At 46.1% G+C, this 20,076-nt stretch overlaps 8 protein-coding genes and 2 long non-coding RNA genes across 20 annotated transcripts; 5 read left to right on the top strand and 5 right to left on the bottom strand.

Moving 5' to 3' along the window:
• The first annotated feature begins 737 nt into the window (after nucleotides 1-737).
• LOC126332795 (ribonuclease P protein subunit p25-like protein) lies at nucleotides 738-1,731 on the top strand. The gene is made up of 4 exons (XM_049996675.1): nucleotides 738-877; nucleotides 936-1,111; nucleotides 1,194-1,268; nucleotides 1,343-1,731. The coding sequence occupies exons 1-4, from the start codon at nucleotides 758-760 to the stop codon at nucleotides 1,698-1,700; spliced, it is 729 nt and encodes a 242-aa protein (XP_049852632.1). The 5' UTR covers nucleotides 738-757; the 3' UTR covers nucleotides 1,701-1,731.
• A 14-nt stretch (nucleotides 1,732-1,745) lies between these two features.
• Nucleotides 1,746-3,122, bottom strand: LOC126332787 (ALG-2 interacting protein X-like). The gene has a single exon (XM_049996663.1). It carries the CDS (start codon nucleotides 3,120-3,122, stop codon nucleotides 1,746-1,748), a length of 1,377 nt encoding a protein of 458 aa, XP_049852620.1.
• A 186-nt stretch (nucleotides 3,123-3,308) lies between these two features.
• On the bottom strand, nucleotides 3,309-3,840 carry LOC126332794 (uncharacterized). Of its 2 annotated transcripts, XR_007563946.1 has the most exons (4): nucleotides 3,677-3,840; nucleotides 3,571-3,622; nucleotides 3,462-3,510; nucleotides 3,309-3,394 (listed from the first exon to the last, which is right to left on the bottom strand). It is a non-coding gene; the product is annotated as an uncharacterized LOC126332794 (long non-coding RNA). The 2 variants fall into 2 exon arrangements; XR_007563945.1 differs by having other exon boundaries at nucleotides 3,360-3,510.
• Nucleotides 3,841-3,950: 110 nt separating this feature from the next.
• Nucleotides 3,951-8,727, bottom strand: LOC126332791 (glycogen [starch] synthase-like). The gene is made up of 8 exons (XM_049996667.1): nucleotides 8,610-8,727; nucleotides 8,428-8,537; nucleotides 7,835-8,224; nucleotides 7,088-7,728; nucleotides 6,404-6,959; nucleotides 6,013-6,257; nucleotides 5,768-5,836; nucleotides 3,951-5,704 (listed from the first exon to the last, which is right to left on the bottom strand). Exons 6-8 carry the CDS (start codon nucleotides 6,159-6,161, stop codon nucleotides 3,967-3,969), a joined length of 1,956 nt encoding a protein of 651 aa, XP_049852624.1. The 5' UTR covers nucleotides 6,162-6,257; nucleotides 6,404-6,959; nucleotides 7,088-7,728; nucleotides 7,835-8,224; nucleotides 8,428-8,537; nucleotides 8,610-8,727; the 3' UTR covers nucleotides 3,951-3,966.
• LOC126332792 (uncharacterized) lies at nucleotides 6,486-9,206 on the top strand. Of its 6 annotated transcripts, none has more exons than XM_049996673.1 (6): nucleotides 6,943-7,005; nucleotides 7,244-7,376; nucleotides 7,512-7,976; nucleotides 8,109-8,542; nucleotides 8,643-8,698; nucleotides 8,862-9,206. In XM_049996673.1, the coding sequence occupies exons 1-5, from the start codon at nucleotides 6,943-6,945 to the stop codon at nucleotides 8,649-8,651; spliced, it is 1,104 nt and encodes a 367-aa protein (XP_049852630.1). In that variant the 3' UTR covers nucleotides 8,652-8,698; nucleotides 8,862-9,206. The 6 variants fall into 6 exon arrangements, with proteins under 6 accessions (XP_049852625.1, XP_049852630.1, XP_049852628.1 ...); XM_049996671.1 differs by having other exon boundaries at nucleotides 8,832-9,206; XM_049996672.1 differs by having other exon boundaries at nucleotides 8,813-9,206.
• Nucleotides 9,207-10,773: 1,567 nt separating this feature from the next.
• LOC126332789 (uncharacterized) lies at nucleotides 10,774-13,633 on the top strand. The gene is made up of 3 exons (XM_049996665.1): nucleotides 10,774-11,062; nucleotides 11,125-11,234; nucleotides 11,301-13,633. Exons 1-3 carry the CDS (start codon nucleotides 10,814-10,816, stop codon nucleotides 12,676-12,678), a joined length of 1,737 nt encoding a protein of 578 aa, XP_049852622.1. The 5' UTR covers nucleotides 10,774-10,813; the 3' UTR covers nucleotides 12,679-13,633.
• Nucleotides 12,699-13,853, bottom strand: LOC126332786 (NAD-dependent protein deacetylase sirtuin-2-like). Its single transcript, XM_049996662.1, has 2 exons — nucleotides 13,619-13,853; nucleotides 12,699-13,570 (listed from the first exon to the last, which is right to left on the bottom strand). The coding sequence occupies exons 1-2, from the start codon at nucleotides 13,851-13,853 to the stop codon at nucleotides 12,699-12,701; spliced, it is 1,107 nt and encodes a 368-aa protein (XP_049852619.1).
• Nucleotides 13,854-14,110: 257 nt separating this feature from the next.
• On the top strand, nucleotides 14,111-16,223 carry LOC126332781 (bis(5'-adenosyl)-triphosphatase-like). Of its 4 annotated transcripts, none has more exons than XM_049996657.1 (6): nucleotides 14,111-14,241; nucleotides 14,315-14,405; nucleotides 14,458-14,653; nucleotides 14,717-14,766; nucleotides 15,000-15,282; nucleotides 15,342-16,223. In XM_049996657.1, exons 1-6 carry the CDS (start codon nucleotides 14,145-14,147, stop codon nucleotides 15,585-15,587), a joined length of 963 nt encoding a protein of 320 aa, XP_049852614.1. In that variant the 5' UTR covers nucleotides 14,111-14,144; the 3' UTR covers nucleotides 15,588-16,223. The 4 variants fall into 4 exon arrangements, with proteins under 4 accessions (XP_049852614.1, XP_049852613.1, XP_049852616.1 ...); XM_049996656.1 differs by having other exon boundaries at nucleotides 14,714-14,766; nucleotides 15,342-16,222; XM_049996659.1 differs by lacking the exon at nucleotides 15,342-16,223 and having other exon boundaries at nucleotides 14,987-15,080.
• Nucleotides 16,224-16,278: 55 nt separating this feature from the next.
• Nucleotides 16,279-18,738, top strand: LOC126332782 (peroxisomal targeting signal 2 receptor-like). 2 transcript variants are annotated; one of them, XR_007563941.1, is made up of 3 exons: nucleotides 16,279-16,359; nucleotides 16,435-16,737; nucleotides 17,052-18,737. XR_007563941.1 is itself a non-coding variant. In XM_049996660.1 (3 exons), exons 1-3 carry the CDS (start codon nucleotides 16,320-16,322, stop codon nucleotides 17,649-17,651), a joined length of 939 nt encoding a protein of 312 aa, XP_049852617.1. In that variant the 5' UTR covers nucleotides 16,282-16,319; the 3' UTR covers nucleotides 17,652-18,738. The 2 variants fall into 2 exon arrangements, 1 of the variants encoding a protein (XP_049852617.1); XM_049996660.1 differs by having other exon boundaries at nucleotides 16,282-16,355; nucleotides 17,052-18,738.
• On the bottom strand, nucleotides 18,373-19,301 carry LOC126332784 (uncharacterized). The gene is made up of 3 exons (XR_007563942.1): nucleotides 18,663-19,301; nucleotides 18,528-18,588; nucleotides 18,373-18,456 (listed from the first exon to the last, which is right to left on the bottom strand). It is a non-coding gene; the product is annotated as an uncharacterized LOC126332784 (long non-coding RNA).
• Nucleotides 19,302-20,076: the final 775 nt, after the last annotated feature.

Genomic DNA, 20,076 nt, shown 5'->3' with positions numbered 1-20,076 from the left:
ACACACGCGAGACAGATTTGTTAAGAACACATCTCAAGAGAACGCTTAAAAAAAACGACGTTGACAGGAATTAACTTTTCTTTAACCTGTCAAACACCGAATTTATTGGTACCGGTGTCCACCGGAATAATTCCGCTGTGGTTTAAGCGTATGGTGTGCTTGATGAGATAAGGCTTGTCTTCGAGCGGCTTGGATTCCAACGAAAGCCATTTTGGCGATAAAATTTTCCACCTCGTTCGGACGCTCCCCAGGGCCGAATCGTACTGCACCAGCCATGCATCCTTTATGTCGATCTCGTTGATCCAATGCAGTTCTAGCTCTTTATTGGCTGAATGCAAAATCTGAATCGAGAGAAAGAGTCAATAAAAAAAACGCCACGAGGTTGACGTATTTTGTCTCGCGCGTTCGCTTTGATACGCTATGCAGTTCTGACATACAGACCTAAGGAGTAGTGTTCGAGTGGGTTCGGTAGAATCCACAGAACAGGAGGGATCGTAGGTAGAATCGTACTCGACTAGAGCGAGCATGGAGTGTCGATACTTGTAGTGCTCATTGGGCATGTATTTTTTTTCGATATTCGAAGAAGAAATCCGAGAAGTTGTTGTTGGAGCTCATATGAGGCGCCTTCGCTCTGGAAGCTTGGACTGAGATTTGTAGCATGGAATTTTTTTTAGCTTTTTTGATGATTAGCAAAAATTGATGATTAGCAAAAATTTTTTCTGACCGTCGGAGAGGTTAAACTTTTTGAGCCTAGACAATGGAAAGATACCGCCGCGTTTCAAAGCCCAAAAATCAGGATGTCAAAGAGAATGAGGTCTTGATCGGCGTTATAAAGAACCCGAAGTCTTATTGGCAGTATGCAGTGGGGCTCCTAGAGGTACGCAACTTTTGGGGGGTTGCTTCGTGTTATTTCTGATACTGACGCTCAGCATAAGAACAAGGAAAAGGAATATAACGAGATCACGCTTAAGGCAATGGGAGGGGCTATATTCAAGGCTATTATGACCTCTCAGATGATAAAGCATACGATCTATGGGTTACATCAGATTATCACGATTTCCGAAGCCGAAATTCGTGATGAATATGCGCCCATCGTCGAGGGTCTAGAGCCGTGCGTACTGAAAGACGTCCGTTTTTGGTCTTAATCTTTTCTGACAAATTTAGTAATTTTTTTTCGGCCTTAAATGATATAGCTATGAGACGACGAGGTGTGTGTCGTCGATCTCGGTAAGGCTGTCGAAGATACCGTTGGATCCGACCGCATGTGGGTACGCGAGTGATAGAGGGGGGTGGAGCGGATGCCCTCGTTGAGCACATGCCTGACTGACGTGTGTGTACATAGGTACCAGGCGCCTTTGACGCAGGAAGAGATGGATCAGGCGAAGACGAGAGAGCCACCGTATGTAAACTCATCGACAAAGAGGAGGACCGGTGGGCGACACCACCATCGTGGTGCGCGTCGAAATGGCCCGTCAGGAGGGGCAAAGCAATCCGGAGAGTCCGGAAAATCGTTCTCGTCGAATTCTGAAAAGGGAGGTAGGAACAACCCGAGACGCAGGTCTGGGTGGACCGAAGACAAGAAAAGGGCAGAGTCGCAGACTCCCAAGAATGGCCGAAGGGAGGTGCTGGAAGCGTCAGATGCAGAAAAATCGACAGAGGAGACTCAAGAGCAAAATTCTCCGCCAGTAGAGAACAATTAGATAAAAGAAAGAAAAGCCTGATTTTTTTTTAGACTCGCACGTTTTTTAACTTTTTCTGGTGTAGGGAGGAGGAGACCCCAACCCGGAGCGACGATAGATGATCAGCTCGTTGCACTTCTCTCTCAGCTCTGTTAGGTTCTGACGGAATTTTGTGTAAAAGTGAATCCCTTCCTTCAGCGATGCCTTGAGCTTCAAATAGTCATCGTCTTTCTTTGAGCGCACATATTGGTCCTTCAGAGAGACGAGGCGGTCGAACAGAGCGATTTGCTGCTCGTTGCAGTTGCGCACTTTTTCCACGTAGACATCGAATTTCTTCAGTTGCGATTCGAAGAGCTGGGGGTCGTTTTTGGAGTTCGACCCGAGCAGTTGTTGCGTGATCGTGTCTTCCTGAGTCGCGCGCTTGAATTCCGCAAGGGCGGTCGACCGAACGTGAAGCAGCACCCCAACCTTAGAGAGTGCGTGCCTGATTTCCGAAGACAGGATGTTCGGGTCTTCTTTTTCCCCCGCGCTCGACGCCGAGCCCCCTTGACTTTCTTGCATCATCAGGTAGGCGGAGAGCTTCTCCTTGATATACAGATCACTTCGCTGAGCACACGCCATGTTTTCCGAGCATTTTTGTTCTTCTTCCCGCAACGCGGCGACCAGCGCTCGACCCACCTCCTCTCTTTCATCGCACGTCCTCAGCGCCTCGTGGACCTCCGCCAACAAGTGCGAGCACTCTCTAGACAAGCACTCCAACCTCCTCGATTCCTCGCCCAACTCAGACGCAATCCTTCCTCGCCCGTCCAAATCCTCCGCAAACCTAAACTCCTCTAGCGCGCACCGAAGCCTCTCCTCCCACTCCTCGGACTCCCTCAACACCTCCCTATACCTCTCGTCCCTCATCTCGGTGTACACCGACTCCCGCCTCTTCACCGACAACGGCACCAACTCCCTAAATGGATCCACCTCCAACCTCCACACGCTGCTGTCCATCCGGCACGCCTTCACCATCTCCCTCCCCACCAGCGACGGCAGCAAGCGCTCCTCCGGCACCGTCTCGTGATATATCGTCTCGTTGTCCGACTCCCTCTCCTCCCTGTCTCTCCGTACAGACTCATACACGAATTCGTAAAATTCCTCTAACTCTGGCACCTGCTTGTACGCCCGATCCTTCTTCAGCGCCTCCAACGTCCTCGCGGCGGACCTCAGCCTCGACACCGCCGCGCCGTACTCCCTCGCGGCCTCGTGCACCGACGCCGCGTGTCTCAGCGATATCGCCCTGTACAACTCCGCCTTGCACTTCGCGTAACTCACCAACCGGCATGTGTGTCCCTCCTCTCCCAACTCCCTCCCCACCAAAACCGCCGAGCACATGTAACACGACACCTGGTACGACAACCTGCCCAACGCCTCCTCCCCCATCTCCTGCTGGCACCCCATCTCGTAATAACACTCCTGCTCGTTCGACATCAGCACCCACTCCAACAACTTCAACCTCCCCTCTCCCAAATCCCCCCCCTCCCCCCACAAGACCTGCACCCTCTCCGCCCACCTCCTCAACAAACCTAACGCTCCGCGCGCGCTCTGAAAACACCTCGCCGACTCCCTTATCCCACTCTTCTCCCTCCTAGACTCCCTGCACCCCCTTCGCGCGTAACACGCCACCACGTTGTACAACATCCCCGCCCTCTCCAACCTTCCGCACACACTCACTTCATTTCACCGTCAACTCTCTCTCTCTACCTATCCCTCTAACCCCCATACAACGCGCATACATACCCTGCTTCTTCCCCGTGTACAAGTTGTACCACGCAAACTTAAACCCATCCTTTGCCCTCACTCGTCAAACTCGGCCGCGCACTCATCTCTCACCTCAACGCCCACGCACCTCCCTCGATATCGCTATTCTCTTCTTCAGTGAATCGAACTGTCCTAAATACCTGCACACCCGTCAGCCACTCCCCCGTCACGCATGCCCCCCCACCTCCTCATACCTCATATACAACTCTACGTGACACTCCCCCTTCTTCAACCCCCTCCTCAACACCTCCCTCAATTTCGACAACTCCTCTATCGCCAGTATCAAACCCTCTCCCAAAATCTCCTCCCTCTCCAAATAACACCTAAACGGCTCCACCAACTCCGCGTAGTCAAACACTTTCAGCTCCAACGGCATCATCCAAGACATCCTTTGCCACTCCCACCCTACAGAAACTGAACCCCTCTCTCCCACTTTTGGTCAAAAAAAAAATACACACAAAAAACGCCTTTCTCCTCAACCTCGCTACATCACCACTCCGTCATCTATCCCGGTCCCCTCATACCCCCTCCTGATGCTAAATATACTCGGCATAGGTATCTCCACCCCATACACTTTCTTCAACGCCATTCTACGCGCTTTGTAGTAATACCTGCCCAGCAACTTCCAATCTAACAGGTGACTCAACTTCTCGGTCTTGTTCCTCAACTCTATCCTCTGCCTCCTCGACAACTGCGTAAACTTCCACATAATGTCGACCATCTGCTCCTTCGACTCATCGAAACTCCTCTCTCTCCTGTCAATGATATACACGCCATGCTCCTCGACGTCGACTCCGCAACTCGCCATGTAATTCGCAAACCCTGTCAGATTCGAAGAGATCGACGGGACACCCATCACCGTGCACTCCGCCGGCGTGTACCCCCAGGGCTCGTAGTACGACGGAAAAACGCCCAAATGACATCCGCGCACAAAACTATCGTACTCTATAGGAAATATCGGAGAGTTCAAGTTCAAAAACTCAGGGTGATATATGACCTTGACCCGATCCTCGTGCTTGTTAATAAGATCACATCGACGCAGATTCTCTAAAATCTCGTCAGTTCCACTTTCCATGTTATGTGTCACAATGGGTGGCAAGCTCTTAGTCTGATGAACGGACTGCACTCGACGCTTCAAGATAACCATGTCCTCCTGGCCCAAAATAACCTTCGGATCCGGCACCTCTCCTGCTATCAACGAATTATAAAGGCGGTTCTTGATTCTCTTCGAAATCTTGTCACACGAATTCTTTATCTCACGAAGCAAACTCTGACCCTTTATAGACTCAATATTGTAATTGCTTACTTTCCCAGGCATAATGATAAACGCCACGACTGTAATATCCCTGCTATTCTTCTTGAGCAGATAATTCAACCTGGCCAACGACTCAATGAACAAATCCACTCCCTTGTTGTGGTACTCCTGCCTTCCTGCTGTAAACATATACAACGTCTTGTCAATATCAAAATCTAAGTTTCCAAAAAAATGACCAACCACAAACTCGCTAATCCTCTCCTTGTTCTTTCGATGCAGGTTCTGAAACTCGTGAAGCGCCACAAACTTCTCTATCAACAAACCATTCGGCGTTATCACTTCCGCCGCTCGGCCAAGCGCGTATTGCGCCTCGTAATTTGTAATCTCAGACACAGTCGTAAATATGTCAGCACCACGTGCCGCACCCGTCTCTATCCAATGCCTGTGATATATCCCCCTCCTCCCTGCCTCCTCGTCGGGGTTCACCCGATTGATGACGTTATAGACGTCTACGTGGCCTGCCGCCAAATACCTCCCAAACAAAGTCGCGTGAGTCGTAAATATCATCGCAATTTTCACGTTCAACTGGCGCAAGCATATCAACCCTACTCCTGTCAACCACTCATGGAAATGTGCAACCACTGGCCTATTCTCTACAAGCCTTACAAACTCATGAAAAAAAATAGCTACTTGGTTGCCAAACACAATTGCCTCGTTCGTCTCGCCGTCCTCATTCACAGAAAACGACCCCATCAGCTTAGAACGCCAGTAATCCAGCTTATCCATCGATGAATTAATGTCTATCAAAAAAACTCTAGGATACCCCTTGACCAACCAACGGCCGAAATACACCCTAATTCCATGCTTCCTCTTCAGACACTCTATCAAATCTGTCGACAGCGTCGACGGCGGTATCTCTTCAAATTCGTGGGATGCCTGCTCAGAATAAGGACCTATCAAACCATATCTTAAAAATCAAGATTAAGCCCTCTTACCTCACATCCTATTTCTCCATCAAGTGAACAAGTACCTGTCTCCCCACTCGCTTACCGTGATCTGCGCCTTGGACGTAATCACCGTGTATATGCCGCCTACCTTTCTGTACACGCCAACACAATTTATTCGTTTGTCAAGAATTTTAAAAAAATAGTGGTACAACCCTACATGCACGTCCTCTCTCTTTGTATCTCGTGCATCATTGAATTAGAAGCAACGAAAAACAAGAAAAGTATACGCGTTGCAAATGTCATTCCGAGATCACAGGTATGTACGAACCTGCACACCTCCCAAGAGATGTCAAATAACAGCGGCTTGGCAGATGAAGAAACCTGAATATAATTTGCGCCTTCCGCTCCAGTGAGCGTCAAAGAATCGCTCATAGGCTGCTTATCACCTTCAAAATAGAATATATCCTCGTTCATCATCGCGTAGACTGACTCCCAGAATTCGCTTGATCTGAAAATAATTGATAGCCATTTCAAAACCAAAAAACTGTTTCCAATTTTTTATTTCCACAAAATCTATATACAATAGACAAATCTCAGCCAACCACTTCTTTGATCACTTAAATGTGCACCACTTACCCTTTCCCCTCCTTCAACACTCCACAATTACAAAATCTTGCTCTTTCTAACATTCTTACTATCGAGTATACACAAATGCGTACTACAGAATATTCGAAGAATCGTGAAAACACAATCTCATATCTTCAACTCTAAAATACCGTTACTGAGTACTCTGTTGTTAGCATCGTGCAACTACGTCCCATTTTGTCAATTTCTAGCACCCATCAGCTACCAGAACGGATGTCGTCATAAATGCACCTCTAAAAAAACCTATGCGTATCCTTCCTTTACGTTTCCCTTACCAACCTCTAAAACGCTCGCACTTTGATATCGGTACCTCGTCTCTCGGCAAATGTTATGTGCACATTTCTCTTTCTCCCTTCAAAATCAAAACCGCCAGCGACTCCATTTCCGGTATGTTGTCTATCTTCAACCTTCATACATATATTACTGTATGCATATCCATTATCCGCGGGTACCACTTCTCAACCACCCCTCTTCTATTCCAAATTCTTAAATAGTTACACCAACAAAATTATTATAAATGTAGTAAATTCATGTTGCGCCAACTTTCAAATGAGACCCAGTTTTACCACTTCCCATGCAACCACCCTCTCTATCATGAACTACACATTTAACAATGATATTTGCATACATCTACACAATTGTCATTCATGTGAAGTTCTTGGCCGTCGCTTTTTGGGTAAGAAGATGTACACACAAGACAAACTTATCTATTATGTCCATAGAAAGATGCACACGTCAACAAGACCACGTACACGCACCATTCTCGAGACATGTTTGCATTTAGTTCTAGTGCATGCAGCACAAAGAAAGGATTGTTCTGCATAACCTTTTTTTCTCTTTTGAATTGTTGTTTCAGCATGTGTATGGACTATTTTTCAGCCAATAAAAACTGACCCCCTCACTTAAACTTCCAGAGCTATTTGATGTCCAAACTTCTGGAAGTCACGTCACTGAAAAATAGGAGTCGGTCGTTAGAAAACCAGCTTAGTTCTTGCTCGAGTTATAATGAATTCAAAAGAATAGCCTACTTGATTGATGAAGAAACAGGTGCGTCTTTTAGAAACTACACGAATATATACCAGTTCACATGTCATCCAAAACCTCAAAAAACTAAAGTCGAACCTTGCTTGATCTTTCAAAAGCATTAACTCTTTTGCATTGTCGCTTGTCAAACATATGAAGGAATGAATGAATGGAAGAAAAATCCTCAGTCAAATCTATATGACTATGTTGGCATCAGGAAAAGACTAATTTCTTTATCAGCATTGATGATTTCCCCAGACGACGTATATGAACTGAAAAGACAACTTCGCGCTTGCTTGGTCCGAAATATCAGTGGAATTGGCGATCCAAGACTACACACAGCCTGTCGAATAGGTACCAAATTGTTGATAGAAAACTATGTAGATTTCGTTAACAGAGCTCTTAGGTATATTTGTGATGGTAATTTTGGACTTCCTCTTCGAGAACAATTCGAATATTTTTATGAAACAAAAAGAGCGTACGGAAGGTCAGCATTATGCCTCTCCGGAGGTGCAACTCTGGGCATGTATCATCTTGGAGTTCTTAAAGTTTTGTATGTAAATAAATTGCTGCCAAAAGTAATATCAGGATCTAGCGTGGGGGCCATCATTGCCTCATTTTTTGGTACGTCCAGAGCCTAATAGCAGAATGAGGATTACCGCATAGCAATGCTCCTGTCAAAATGCTAACTCGAAAACAAAAATTACATTTTTTGGTGAAATTCCATTATGAATTTGCGACGAAAAATAAATTTAGCTACTAAAAGAGATGACGAACTTGAAGACGTATTTAATCGAGGCATTAGTCTAAGGGCCTTTGATACGAAAGGATCAGCTCGCCGAAAACTCTATCGCCTGCTGACAGAGGGTGCGCTTATGGATATTCGGAAATTAGAGAAGATGATTAGAGACAACGTCAGGGATTTGACATTTAAAGAAGCTTATGAAAAGACTAAAAGGATTTTGAATATTACAGTTGCTTCGGCGACGCCCTATGAAACATCTCGATTGCTTAACTATCTCACTGCGCCCAATATTCTGATTTGGAGTGCAGCAGCAGCCAGTTGTGCACTTACTTTTTTGTATAAACCAGTTGAATTAATGGCCAAAGACCGAGAAGGGAACATCGTCAGTTTCACATCCAGTGACTTGCTGTGGGCAGATGGAAGCATGACGACAGATTTGCCTATGGTTCGTTTGTCAGAACTGTTTAACGTAAACAATTTTATAGTTTCTCAGGTTAATCCGCATGTTGTACCGTTTATATGGACGAGTAACTTGGGCCTCCTAGGAAATCTAATAAGAGACGAAATTCAACTAAGGTTAAAACAGGTGGTATCTTGTCTTGTACGTTGCGCGCATTTGAAGAGCAGAGTGAACACATATTTACCTGTTATTTGAAATTGTGTTTTTTGTCTATTAAATGGCACTTTTGTGTTTGCAAATTGTGTTTATACCAAGTTTGACTGATATGTTTTAGCAACTGAGCTCTGTCACATTTTTCAAACAGCTGGCTTCTGTTTTGAACCAAAAGTACACAGGAAATGTTACTATTGTTCCAGACCTCTCGTGGAGGGATTTTGCTCGACTATTGAAAAATCCAGAGTCAGCATGGATGATGCAATGCTGCAGAAAATCTGAACGAAAAACTTGGGAACAGCTGAGCTACATTAAACATCTTTGTTCCATTGAGTTGACTTTAGACTATTGTACCAGGAAATTGGCTCGAAGGCTAAGGAATACTGGGAGTTCTTCTTAGCAATCGCACCAAATTCCTCGCAGTGGAGATGTGAGCAGGAATTGACGCGCGTATTATTGTTAGTAATAAAATGTCATTCTGCATTGTGTCAAAGGCGGTCTGGTGGGAAGTGATTTAATGCGCGCGAGGAGTGGACGAGTTTTTGTCTTCGTCTGGTAGTAACAAAAGACAATTGTGTGTGATTTTCTCGTAGTTGAATACAGAAAAAATTGAAGTATTTAACACAATTGCATTTTACCGTTATCAGTTCTATTTGTGATTTACATGACAAGTTGAGTGGAGCGGCCTTACCTTAGTTTATCATTGATTTGGTTAGTACAAGGTGACAGCAAATGACCACATTGTTTTTTCAGACTGTAAAATTGGGGCGTACGTTGACTTGGTTGGCACTGTGCTTGTCGGTATTTCAATGTTTGATAAAGGGGAGTCTTGGAGATCTTGTATGGAGTGCCAAGGACTACAAGGAAAAGGTGAAGAGGTTATGTCCTCCAATTGCGGAGCCGTTATCGGCCGAGTGCGTTCGTCCGATATTTTATGCGAACAATCCGCAAGTTGACTTGTCGGTAGAAGCTGTATTATCTGATAATGGCCAACAGAACAAGACACTTGACAATATCATTTTTTCCTCTAATTTAGAGGAGAATCTCGTGCCGATATTTGTAACGCCAGGGCAAGAGAAAAAGCCAGAGGAAGTGTTAGGATGCATCGAGGACGCGAGCTGCGGCTATATGTTGTTGAGCTATCGAGGCTGTAATTCAGGAAATGGGACGTGCCTCAATGGGATATGTGTACCTAAAGACAAGGCGGATTACGAGGCGAGGGGCGGGTTATCCATGGAGCAATTGTTAGAGGGAGAAAGAGATCCGGATTCAGTAGAAGAGATGACAATCTTGGAGTCAATTGGTCCGAAATCTGGGTGTTTGAAGACAGGATGTCATCGTCAGGGAACAGAATGCATGCCTTTGCAATGCGTACAAGATGTTTGTACATACATTTTTATGTGTGCTTGGATTCCGGGAAATTTGTTGGCGGCAGGAAAGCCGTGCAAGGATGGAAATCTCTGCCACGAGGATGGTGTTTGCAGTGAGAATGGGATGTGCATGCCGAACAGGAAGAACGAGTGTGCATCTGCGGTGAGGAGGCCGTGCCTATCATATGAATGCAATCCAAGAACAGGTTCGTGCGAATTTATGAAGTTAAAGAAGGATGATTTAATGTGTGAGGGTGGAGTTTGCGAGGATGGTGTATGCTATCCGGATACATGTGGTAATGGGATAGTTGATCCTCATGAGAAGTGTGATTGGAGTTCGAATTACAGTGGTATTCACGGCATGTGTTGCGAAAAAAATTGCAAGCCGGTTCCAGACCGTTACGAACTCTCAGATTGTTTTAACTATTGGAGCGCAGGATATCATGGAGATTGTGTAATTAGCTGGTGCACGAAGGGAGAATGTCGCTACGCATTTTGGGCGAGAGGAAGGATTTGCTCGTCCGGGAGGGGTATTTGTAACGGATATGGAGGCTGTGACGTTGAAAATGTGCCATCTGGCCTGAATAACAGAAGTGTGTTAGCCCTACCAGACGATGGAATTTATAGCAACTAAATATATTGATTGCGGTTGTGTTTTGGTACAAAATTTTTTTTGTATATGATCTTTGGTTTATTAAATTTTATTGTACAAAGGACATAGTCCCACAGTCACATGTCCTATGAGGGTGTTGAGTTATGCAAAAATTGGGAGGAAGGGCGTGATAGAGTTGGGCGTCAATTGGGTTCGTTAGAGTCAGAGTGTTCGCCCGGCTCTCTTGGATCGGGAGAGGAGGAGGCCAGGTTGAGTGACGAGAAGAAGTTGGATGGTCCTGGCGAACCTTCAAAGGGGAGGGTCGGTCAAGAGAGAACGTTGGACGAGACGGCTGCGAAGTATCGGCGTGGGTCCAGGCCTTCGTTGAGGGTACAGATTTTTTTTTTTTGTTATTGTCCACAATTTTTTTGGCTGATTGTGCTTCGGTATAGGGTGTGACCAACAAGAAGACCAAGCATCTGCTAGAGGTTACAGAGAGAAAATACGCAGAGGCGGTGAGGAATGCTGCTAGGGCAGAGGTTTTGCTTTCGGATGAGAGGGGGTACGAATGCAATCGACGGAGGAGATTCGAAGGAGGGCATGACTGACAGAGAGGGGGAGAGTTTAGGTGTTTGGAGGCGGAGAGCGAGTTAGAGGCGACGTGGAAAGTGAAGCAGAGTGACATTCAGAAGCAGAGTTCTTTGGCCAGCAGTCATAAGGTGTTTCATTTGAGGTTGGAAACTTATGCACCATATACATTGAGTTATTCTAGGAGCGGGAGATATGTGCTGTTGGGCGGGGAGAAGGGCCACGTGGTGATGTTTGATTGGTATAAGAGCGAATTGATGTGCGAGCTGGAGTTGAAGGAGAGTGTGTACGACGTGCAGTTTTTACACAACGAGACGATGTTTGCAGTGGCACAGAGGAAACACGTGTATATATATGACAAGAAGGGTGTGGAGTTGCATTGTTTGAAGAGCCAGGAGTGGGTGAGGAGTTTGAGTTATTTGCCGTATCATTTTCTTTTGGTGAGTGTTGGGAAGGACGGAGTATTGAGGTATCAGGACACAAGTACGGGCGCGTTGGTGGCTACAAAAAGGACGAGATTGGGTTGCTGCACTTGTATAAGACAGAATCCGGCGAATGCAGTGATACATTTGGGTCACCAAAATGGCGTGGTGACGATGTGGACGCCGAGCGAAGAGGAGCCGTTGGTGAAGATGTTGTGTCACAGAGGACCGGTGCTGGATATAGCGATCGATGTGATGGGGAGGTACATGGTGACTTCGGGTGAAGACAAGGTGGTGAACGTGTGGTCGTTGGCTTCAAAGTCGGAGGGTGGCTATGAGAAGATTTGTTGCTATGTGATGAGGGAAGCTGCACGTCGTTTATCGCTAAGTCAGACGGGACTGCTGGGGCTGGCAAGGAGATCGTGCGTTGAGGTTTGGAAAGACTTTGTAGATCGGGGGGCGACATCTCATTGGTCGAAGGTGTATATGAGGTACAGGGTGTCCAGAGAGGTGAGAGATATTGAATTTTGTGCATTTGAAGACGTGCTGGGAATAGGACATGGGGGCGGATTTTCGTCTATCGTGGTTCCGGGCGCGGGAGAGGCCAATTTGGACACGTACGAAGAGAATCCTTACGAGACGAAGAAGCAGAGGAGGGAGATGACAGTTCACCGTCTGTTGGAGAAGATTCAGCCAGAAATGATATCAATCGATTCGAACGTGATTGGGACATTTGGGAACTTCTCAAGGCAGCAGCTGGAGAGCGTTAAGAGGCTGGTGAGAGAGACACCGGTTCAAGGGAGTGAATTAGAACCGAAGCGAAGCGGTGAGAAGATTGTCGTCTCGAGAGAGGAAACGCAAGAGAAAAACCGATTGAAATTGATAGAATTGAGGAAACAGAAGCAGCTTCAAAGACAAAAAGAAGACATGGAGTACGAGAAGTGGTTGGAGTCGCCAAGACCGGCGCTAGACAGGTTTTTGAAAAAGAGCACATAGGTTTGTACAAATATAGGGTTTTATGGCTTATGAATGAGCGCATCTAGGTCTGCTTGCCAATTTAGGAGTCCGATGAGTTTTTTGATGGATTGTTGGCAATTGCCGATGATGATGAGGTCTCGATACAAGGATGGTATGGCGGGTTTTTTAAAGTCACCGACGACCGCGTTGTTCACGAGCGCTCTGACGCACGTGTTTGGTACCATGGATACAAGGTCCGAGAAGGGATAAACTTGTAGAGAAGTTCCAATGACCAAAAGGAGGTCAGCTTTTGACAGGTCGCTGTGTCGGAGTTGATAAAATCTGTCCGGCAGACTTTCACCGAAGAATACGATATCGGGTTTGACGATACCCGAGCAGGACTCGCACTTGAGGAATGAATGAAGAAGTAGTTCCTCTTTTACCCAAGACAAAGGGTAAGATTTTTTGCACGAGAGACAGGTGCTAGACGCGAAGCTTCCGTGGGCGAAGACGAGGTTGTTCATGTCGATTCCGGCCTGGATTTCCAGCGTGTCGATATTTTGAGTGTAATTTCTCAGGAGAAGCTGCTTTTCCTGGAGAATTCGGATAAAGTAGTGACACGTGCTCGGACGGTGGTTACCCGGACATAGGGACTTGGCGAGGTCGAAAAACGGCATTGGGTTGAGATAAAAGAAGCGGATGTCAAATATGGCTTCCGGAATTGGAAGGTTGTATTTGGCCAAGTTATCATACAAGCCCGTTCCAGGAGTCCGGAAATCCGGAATTCCACACTCCACGCTAATTCCTGCGCCCGTCAGGACAACTATGTTTTTGCACCGAGTCGACGCCATATATGAAGCGAGCTCTGAAAGGTCTTGATCGGACCGATCTTCTAGCTGAATCCTCTGAAGATCACTGACGAGTAACGTAACTTGGAGAGGTGAGAAAAAATTCCAAAAAAAATTCTAAAAAAAAGTACCTTCTGGGATTGTCAGGGTGTCGGATGAAGTTTCCGAGGACGAGCCAGAATCTTCAAAAATGATCTGCTCTAACTCACTTAGTTCCTGTCCTTTCTCGGAGTCATTCAAAACGGTGGGGATGTCCGGCTCTGAACTTGATAAATTTTGACCAATTTTTTTTTCGAGAAAATTTTCATACACAGATTCATCTGTTTGATCTTTTTTTTCATCGCTGTCCAACCCGTTCTCTCCCATTTTTTTCTCGCTGCACCAGTATTCGGTCCTGGGCAAAGTAGAGTGTGGCCCAGTTGTTCCACTTCGCGATGAGTGAGATAATGATGCGCGTCAAACCAGAAATTTTGAAATTTTTTTTTTTTGTACAGCTCAGCCGGCCGAGCTGATGTGTGCCGACGTTTTTCTGTCGGCATGGTCCGAGAGCCGTTGGACACAATCTTCAGAAAATGAGAAACCAAAAAATTTTTTGGCCTTTAGCTTGAAGAAAAAAAGATTTAGCTTTAAGAAAGGTGAGTAGTTGAGTGCGGCGCGATGTTTATGTTTGCCCAGCATCCATTGCACCCGTCTCAGTTATTTTACAAATCGTCCTATTCGTTGGCATTTGTCAACATAAAGCCGGTGGTGCCTGGTACGATGCTGAATCGGTGATATAGACCAGAAACGCGTTCTCGTTTGTACTGATTTGAATATTCTCATTACAGGCCACGTTCTGGTTATTCCGAAGAGACGAGTTAGGAGGTTTTACGAGCTGACGAAGGACGAGCTGTTTGACTTCTCACTCTCCTGTCAGAGGTAATTTTTTTTTTTTTTTTTAGAGTGCGCAGAATTTTAATTTTTTTTTTAGAGTAGCAAAGGCGCTGGAGGAATACTATGGCGTTAGATCTATGTCGCTGGTGATCCAGGATGGCGTCGATGCAGGCCAAACGGTAGACCATTTGCATATGCACATCATGCCACGAAGGCCGAACGATTTCAAAAAGAATGACGATTTGTATGTTGAATTGGAGAGAATAGATGCAGACAATAGAGAGCAGAGATCGGTACGTCTTTTTTTTTAAGGTGCGCCGGTAGGTGAATCAACTGACTCCCTTCGCACACAGAAGGAATCGATGGAAAAAGAGGCAATGGAGTATAGGCCATTGTTTGAAGAGGGGTACGAAGATTGAATTCATTTGCTAAATGGGAGAAGGGGACAGAATTGGAGATCGGCCGATATAAATAGATAGGTCTGTAGAAGGCTGAGGGGCGGGGCGCCATTAGCAAGGAGCGTTCAGGTGGTGCTTTAAAATTTTTTTTTGTGTCGTTTGAGATAGATAAAAAGTTGCTTGTACTTCTTTGTATGGCATCAATAACACAGATGATGTTGCGCCTAGTTTCCAAATTTAGGGGTTTATTGGCGTGGTACGATGATCTTATCGTCCGAAGACCATATCCGGCACAGATACTCGTCAATGGGCCACTATGGGGGATAGGTGATCTGACTTGCCAGAAATTGGAGGGCGTGGAAAAAATTGATTGGATGCGTACGGCAAGATTCGCAATTTATGGCTACGTCATTGCCGGACCTCTGTATGCGTGGTGGTATGGATATATCGAAAAAAGATGGACCCACTTAAAGTTAAATGGGTATCTGTATAGATACATGGCAGCGAAAATTATTTATGATCAGGTACCGTAAAAAGATGATTTCGGAAAAGTATTTATAAAAAAATTTTAACAAAAAAAAAGTTACTCTTCGAGCCACCTTATCTTTTGCAGTTCTTCACCACCATGGGACTCATGCAAGGACATGAACTCTCGGAAATAAAGAGCGCCATAAAAAAAAGTTACCTCACCACCTTCTGTGCCGATACTGCTATCTGGCCTGCGATCCAAGCCATCAATTTCGCCTTTGTACCTGTCCGATTCCAGGCTCTCTACGTCAACGTCATCTCAATGGGATGGGCCGGGTTCTTGTCCTGGGTAGTCAATTAAAAGCCAATATATTCAACATCCAAGTTTACTCTCACCAAAATTCCACCACATACACATTATATGTCATGTTATGTCGATGGCCATATACGTGCCCTATTGTGCACATGTTGTTACATAGTATACCATTGTTGTGCATTGTGCTATAGGTGCATATATATATTCGGCTCCGTATATGTGTACACGGTTGTGCATATATGCTATTACACACACGTCGGATTGTGTCCATACACTGTTGTATAAGTACACATCACATGCATTGCAACATAGGACAATGCGTGATACGCACGCACAGGGTTTTCGTACGGAGCACGCATTCTGCTCGCCGAAGCAGCTGCAGAAGAGCTTTTGCTCACCAGTGCTCGAGCATTTCCAGTCTCGGTGACGGGAAATGCTTTCTCTGATCGCGAATGTCGTATGTTATTTGCCAAAACCTTCGACAGTTGATGCAGAGATCATGCAAATGAAGGACTTCACCACGTCAAACCCTTCTTCTGGACAATTGCCCGAACCAGGCAAATGGGTGGTACCATCTCAAATGAGCGTGGTCGATATGCGTACTCGATTTCCCCTTCGTGAACGCTCCAAGCGAGTGCCCTTGTCAAACAAGCAAAACTGTTGTCCGCGGCGAAAAAAAAATAAAATTAGAAAAATAAAAATATGTAAGCAGAGTTTCTTCTCTCTTGAAAATCAATCACTGTCTGCTCACTTCTCGTATTTTGCTGCCCTGCTCATATGCTCTCCTATCAAACAGAGCTCTGCGGGTTTTCGGTAAGTTGGTAAAAAAAATTGACGTTTTCTATCACTGACACTCTTTTCTGCGTCGCCCCCTTCCATTTGCTGAAAACAGGTGCAGTGGTCGCCATATGATTCAAAAAAACTTGCTGTAGGTACCAGCCAAAACTTCGGTATCGTCGGAACCGGAAAGCAAGAAATCCTTCGTGTGCAAGAACGGGAAATCCACAAAATTTGTAGCTTCTATACGCCAAACGCCATCTACGACTGCTGCTGGAGCGAGTCAAATGAACGCCATCTGCTGTCTGCGTGCGGAGATGGCACCATCAGGCTATGGGATATTGGCACCTCCGTCAATCCGAGGCAAACGTGGGCTGAGCACAAAGCAGAAGTCAGCTCTCTGAGCTGGAACGTCTTGGTACGTCTGACGCGTTTCTTTTTAAACAAAAATGGAACCAATATTGCTTTTTAAATTTGGACAAAAAAAAAGATCATTTTCTAAAAAAAATCCAGATGCGAAACCCGCGGTTCAGACGACTGGGTCAATTATATCTAAAAAAAATACAAATTGTTCAGAAAGAAAAATAAGCCTCTAGTGGAATTTGATTGAATTCACACATATATTTATAAACTAGATTTGAATGTAGCAATACTGGCGGAAACCGAACTTTATTCTTTTCGATGCTCGCTAACAAAAACACCTTGCGGTACCCCTGCCTGAGAATTGGTCAGAACAAAGATTGGTTTGTAAGCGTAGGATGGGATGGAACAATTGCTCTATGGACTCCGGAGTCGATGTGGCCTCTTCATCGATGGAGAGAGCAAGAAATATGTTTGTATGATTGCGTATGGGCACCGCAACACGCACATCTTACCATGACAGTCGGGAGCGATGGTAAAATGAAAATATGGGACGTGAGAAACAGACAACCAAGTCTCGTAGTCGATGCCCATGCATTCGAAATTCTATGTTGCGATTGGAATAAATATGACCAAAACATTGTCGCAACTGGGAGCATTGATAAAACCATCAAAATATGGGATACCCGTCAGCTCAAAACCCCTGTCAATACTCTCTTTGCTCATAACTATGCTGTCAGAAAACTAACGTGGTCTCCGCATTATCGATCGCAGTTCTTCTCCGCATCTTATGACATGACATGCATACTATGGGACTTGTCCATAGATGAACCAATCGTTCACCGATTCGAGCATCACACTGAATTCTGTGTCGGGTTGTCATATAACCAATTTATCGAAGGCAAAATCTCAAGTTGCGGATGGGACCGTCATATCTTTGTATGGACACTCAAGCCACAATCACTCTATTAACACATGTTTTTTTTGAAAAAAAACGTCACCAAGTCACCCTCTCAACCTAAAGCTATTATCACACGCATATTCGTCGCTCTCTCAATAAAAATTCGCGCCTCAACGTCTCCTCTTTGTGATATAAGGCTCCATTCCGCCTACGCCATCTGCATCAACGCCTTCCACTCTGAACATGCCAACGGCGTTTCCTGGATCCTCCCTATCTGCTGCATCTCGTATCGACACTCCATCTGCTTCCATTCTTTGTACCGATCCACTACATATGCTTCAAACTTCTCTCTAAAACTCTTCCTTAACAACCTCTCGTGGTCGAAGTCATTTTTGATCCAATACTCCACTCCCTCCCTCTCCGTCTCTTGCTTAATCCTGTACCCCCCCCCTTCATAAAAGCGAAATTCTGGATACCCTTCGTACGTTGGCTCAAGCTGCCACAATACATATAGCACAATCGACAACAGCGACAACAATTGAAACCATCTAGAGCGCATTAAACCTGCGTTATGGCTCGATCTCCTAGGCCCCCCCCTCATGTAGCTACTCCCCTGAAAAAACTCGAAAGGGGTTCTAGCAAACCCACCCGTTCCGTACGAAAAGCCGTAGGTAGAGTGCTGAGCAGGCGAAAAAAACATATTGAATAAATCTTCATATTCAAATGGCATCTGCGTCCCGAAATTACCGAATCTTGCGTCGCCAGTCCAGCCAGGCGCAAACCTGGACGATGCCGGACGCTCATCTACTACGCCTGTTCGGTCATATCGTTCTCTCAACCTCCTGTCCGTCAAAACGTGCTTAGCTGCACTCAATTCTTCAAGAAAGAGACGGTCAGGTTCGCGCGTTGGTGAGATGGCTAGATTCTCTTCGTTGCATCGAGCGTACTCTTGAATGCATCACCTGCTCTCGGATGGTCATTTCTATCCGGGTGAACTAATATGCACAGCTTTTTGATCGCCAAATGCGTTCCCCGCTGTCAGTACGCTTCTCTTTTTTTGAGAAAATTATCGCCTTCCGTACCTTTTTGTACTGCTTGTTGATGTCTTCAGTCGTTGCCTTCGACGTCACGAATAAAACCTTGTACAAATCCGTAAAAGATAGTATCATAGACACTACCTTCTGCTTATCCTTAGGTATTTCGTGTAACGTCGTCATGAAAAATGATTTTTTTTTTTTATTTGACACATTTCATATAAAAATGCCACGGCGCCTGACCTTCTCTTCCCTTTGGGAAGAAAGAGTTAGCTTGCAGACAAGAGACGGCCTCTGAGACCGCGATTTGGGAAAGCTGGACGTCTCTCTTGGCGAAATCCCTTCCGGGAGCAGCCCCGTCTTTTTCGAAGCGCCGAATACGACCCCCTATACAAGAAAATTTTCTCTGTGCGGGTGGCGCTCATTTCTGGGTTTTGACGGTTCCGTTCCAGTCTTTCTCTCTCTCGCTCTCTCTCCGCACGCGCCCTTCGCCTCTCGATGGATACAGCGCAGAGATTCAGATTGGCGATTGGCTGACTGCCAAAGAGAGACAGGGTAGAGGAGCGGTGGCATGGGTGTTTCTACGGCCATTATAGTAGGAATCCTATTGAATGTTCTGTATAATAGGTTCTCTGTTCTCCGCCGATGGGTTGGCGCCTCCGCTCCTGTCACCAGAGCATGCCTCTGCGCGTGAGAGCTGAAGTGCCAAATGAAAGTGGCCGTTGGTTTTTTTTTTTTTGAGAGCGAAACCGCGTGTGTGAGAGAGCCGAAAGAAAAGCGTCGTTAGTCTTGTCTCGTGTTGAGAGATGGAGGTTTTTCGAGTCGAAATGCAGGAGCTATCATCTCGCGTGATGGCGTTTTGCAGGTCGTCGAGTCACCAGGACGGGTTTGGCCAGTTTTTGATGTCGTCTCTGTATGACAGGTTTTCGTCGATTTTGGGGCAGTTCGAGCGGTTCGAGAAGGAGGAGGGGGGGAACGTGAGGCTGGTGCTTTCGGAGGGGTTTGAGATGAGACAGGACGAGAAGGAGTTGACGGTGAGAGTGCCGAGTTGTTTTTTGCTGGCAGTGGCGAAGGGGGCTCCGACCTATTACATATCGGTGATGTTGGGCAAGATGTTGACGTATCTGTGGACGGACTTGACGAGGACGGGACAGTTCTTCAGCGAGTTGGTCGACATGATGGGTCAGGGCATGCAGGCGTTGTGCGAGATGTACGCGGTTGTGTGTGTGTATATTTACAGGCGGGGGGGTTGTGTGTGAGACGACAGGTGCAGCTGACCGGTGGAGAGAGAGAAGAGCGGTACTGGAGGCGATTACGTGCGTGCTGAAGAGCCGGGACGGGGGTTCGATATGCGGAGTGGAGATGGGGTACTTGTTGAAGACGTTGGAGGAGTGGAGCGGGAGCGAGTTGGCGAGGGGGAGGGAGGTGGCGTTTGGACAGAGGAGGGGGAGTTTTTACCGGT

The sequence above is a fragment of the Schistocerca gregaria genome, unplaced genomic scaffold, assembly GCF_023897955.1.
Source record: "Schistocerca gregaria isolate iqSchGreg1 unplaced genomic scaffold, iqSchGreg1.2 ptg001517l, whole genome shotgun sequence".
NCBI classification, from domain to species: domain Eukaryota; kingdom Metazoa; phylum Arthropoda; class Insecta; order Orthoptera; family Acrididae; genus Schistocerca; species Schistocerca gregaria.
This window is presented reverse-complemented; position numbering and strand designations above follow the sequence as displayed.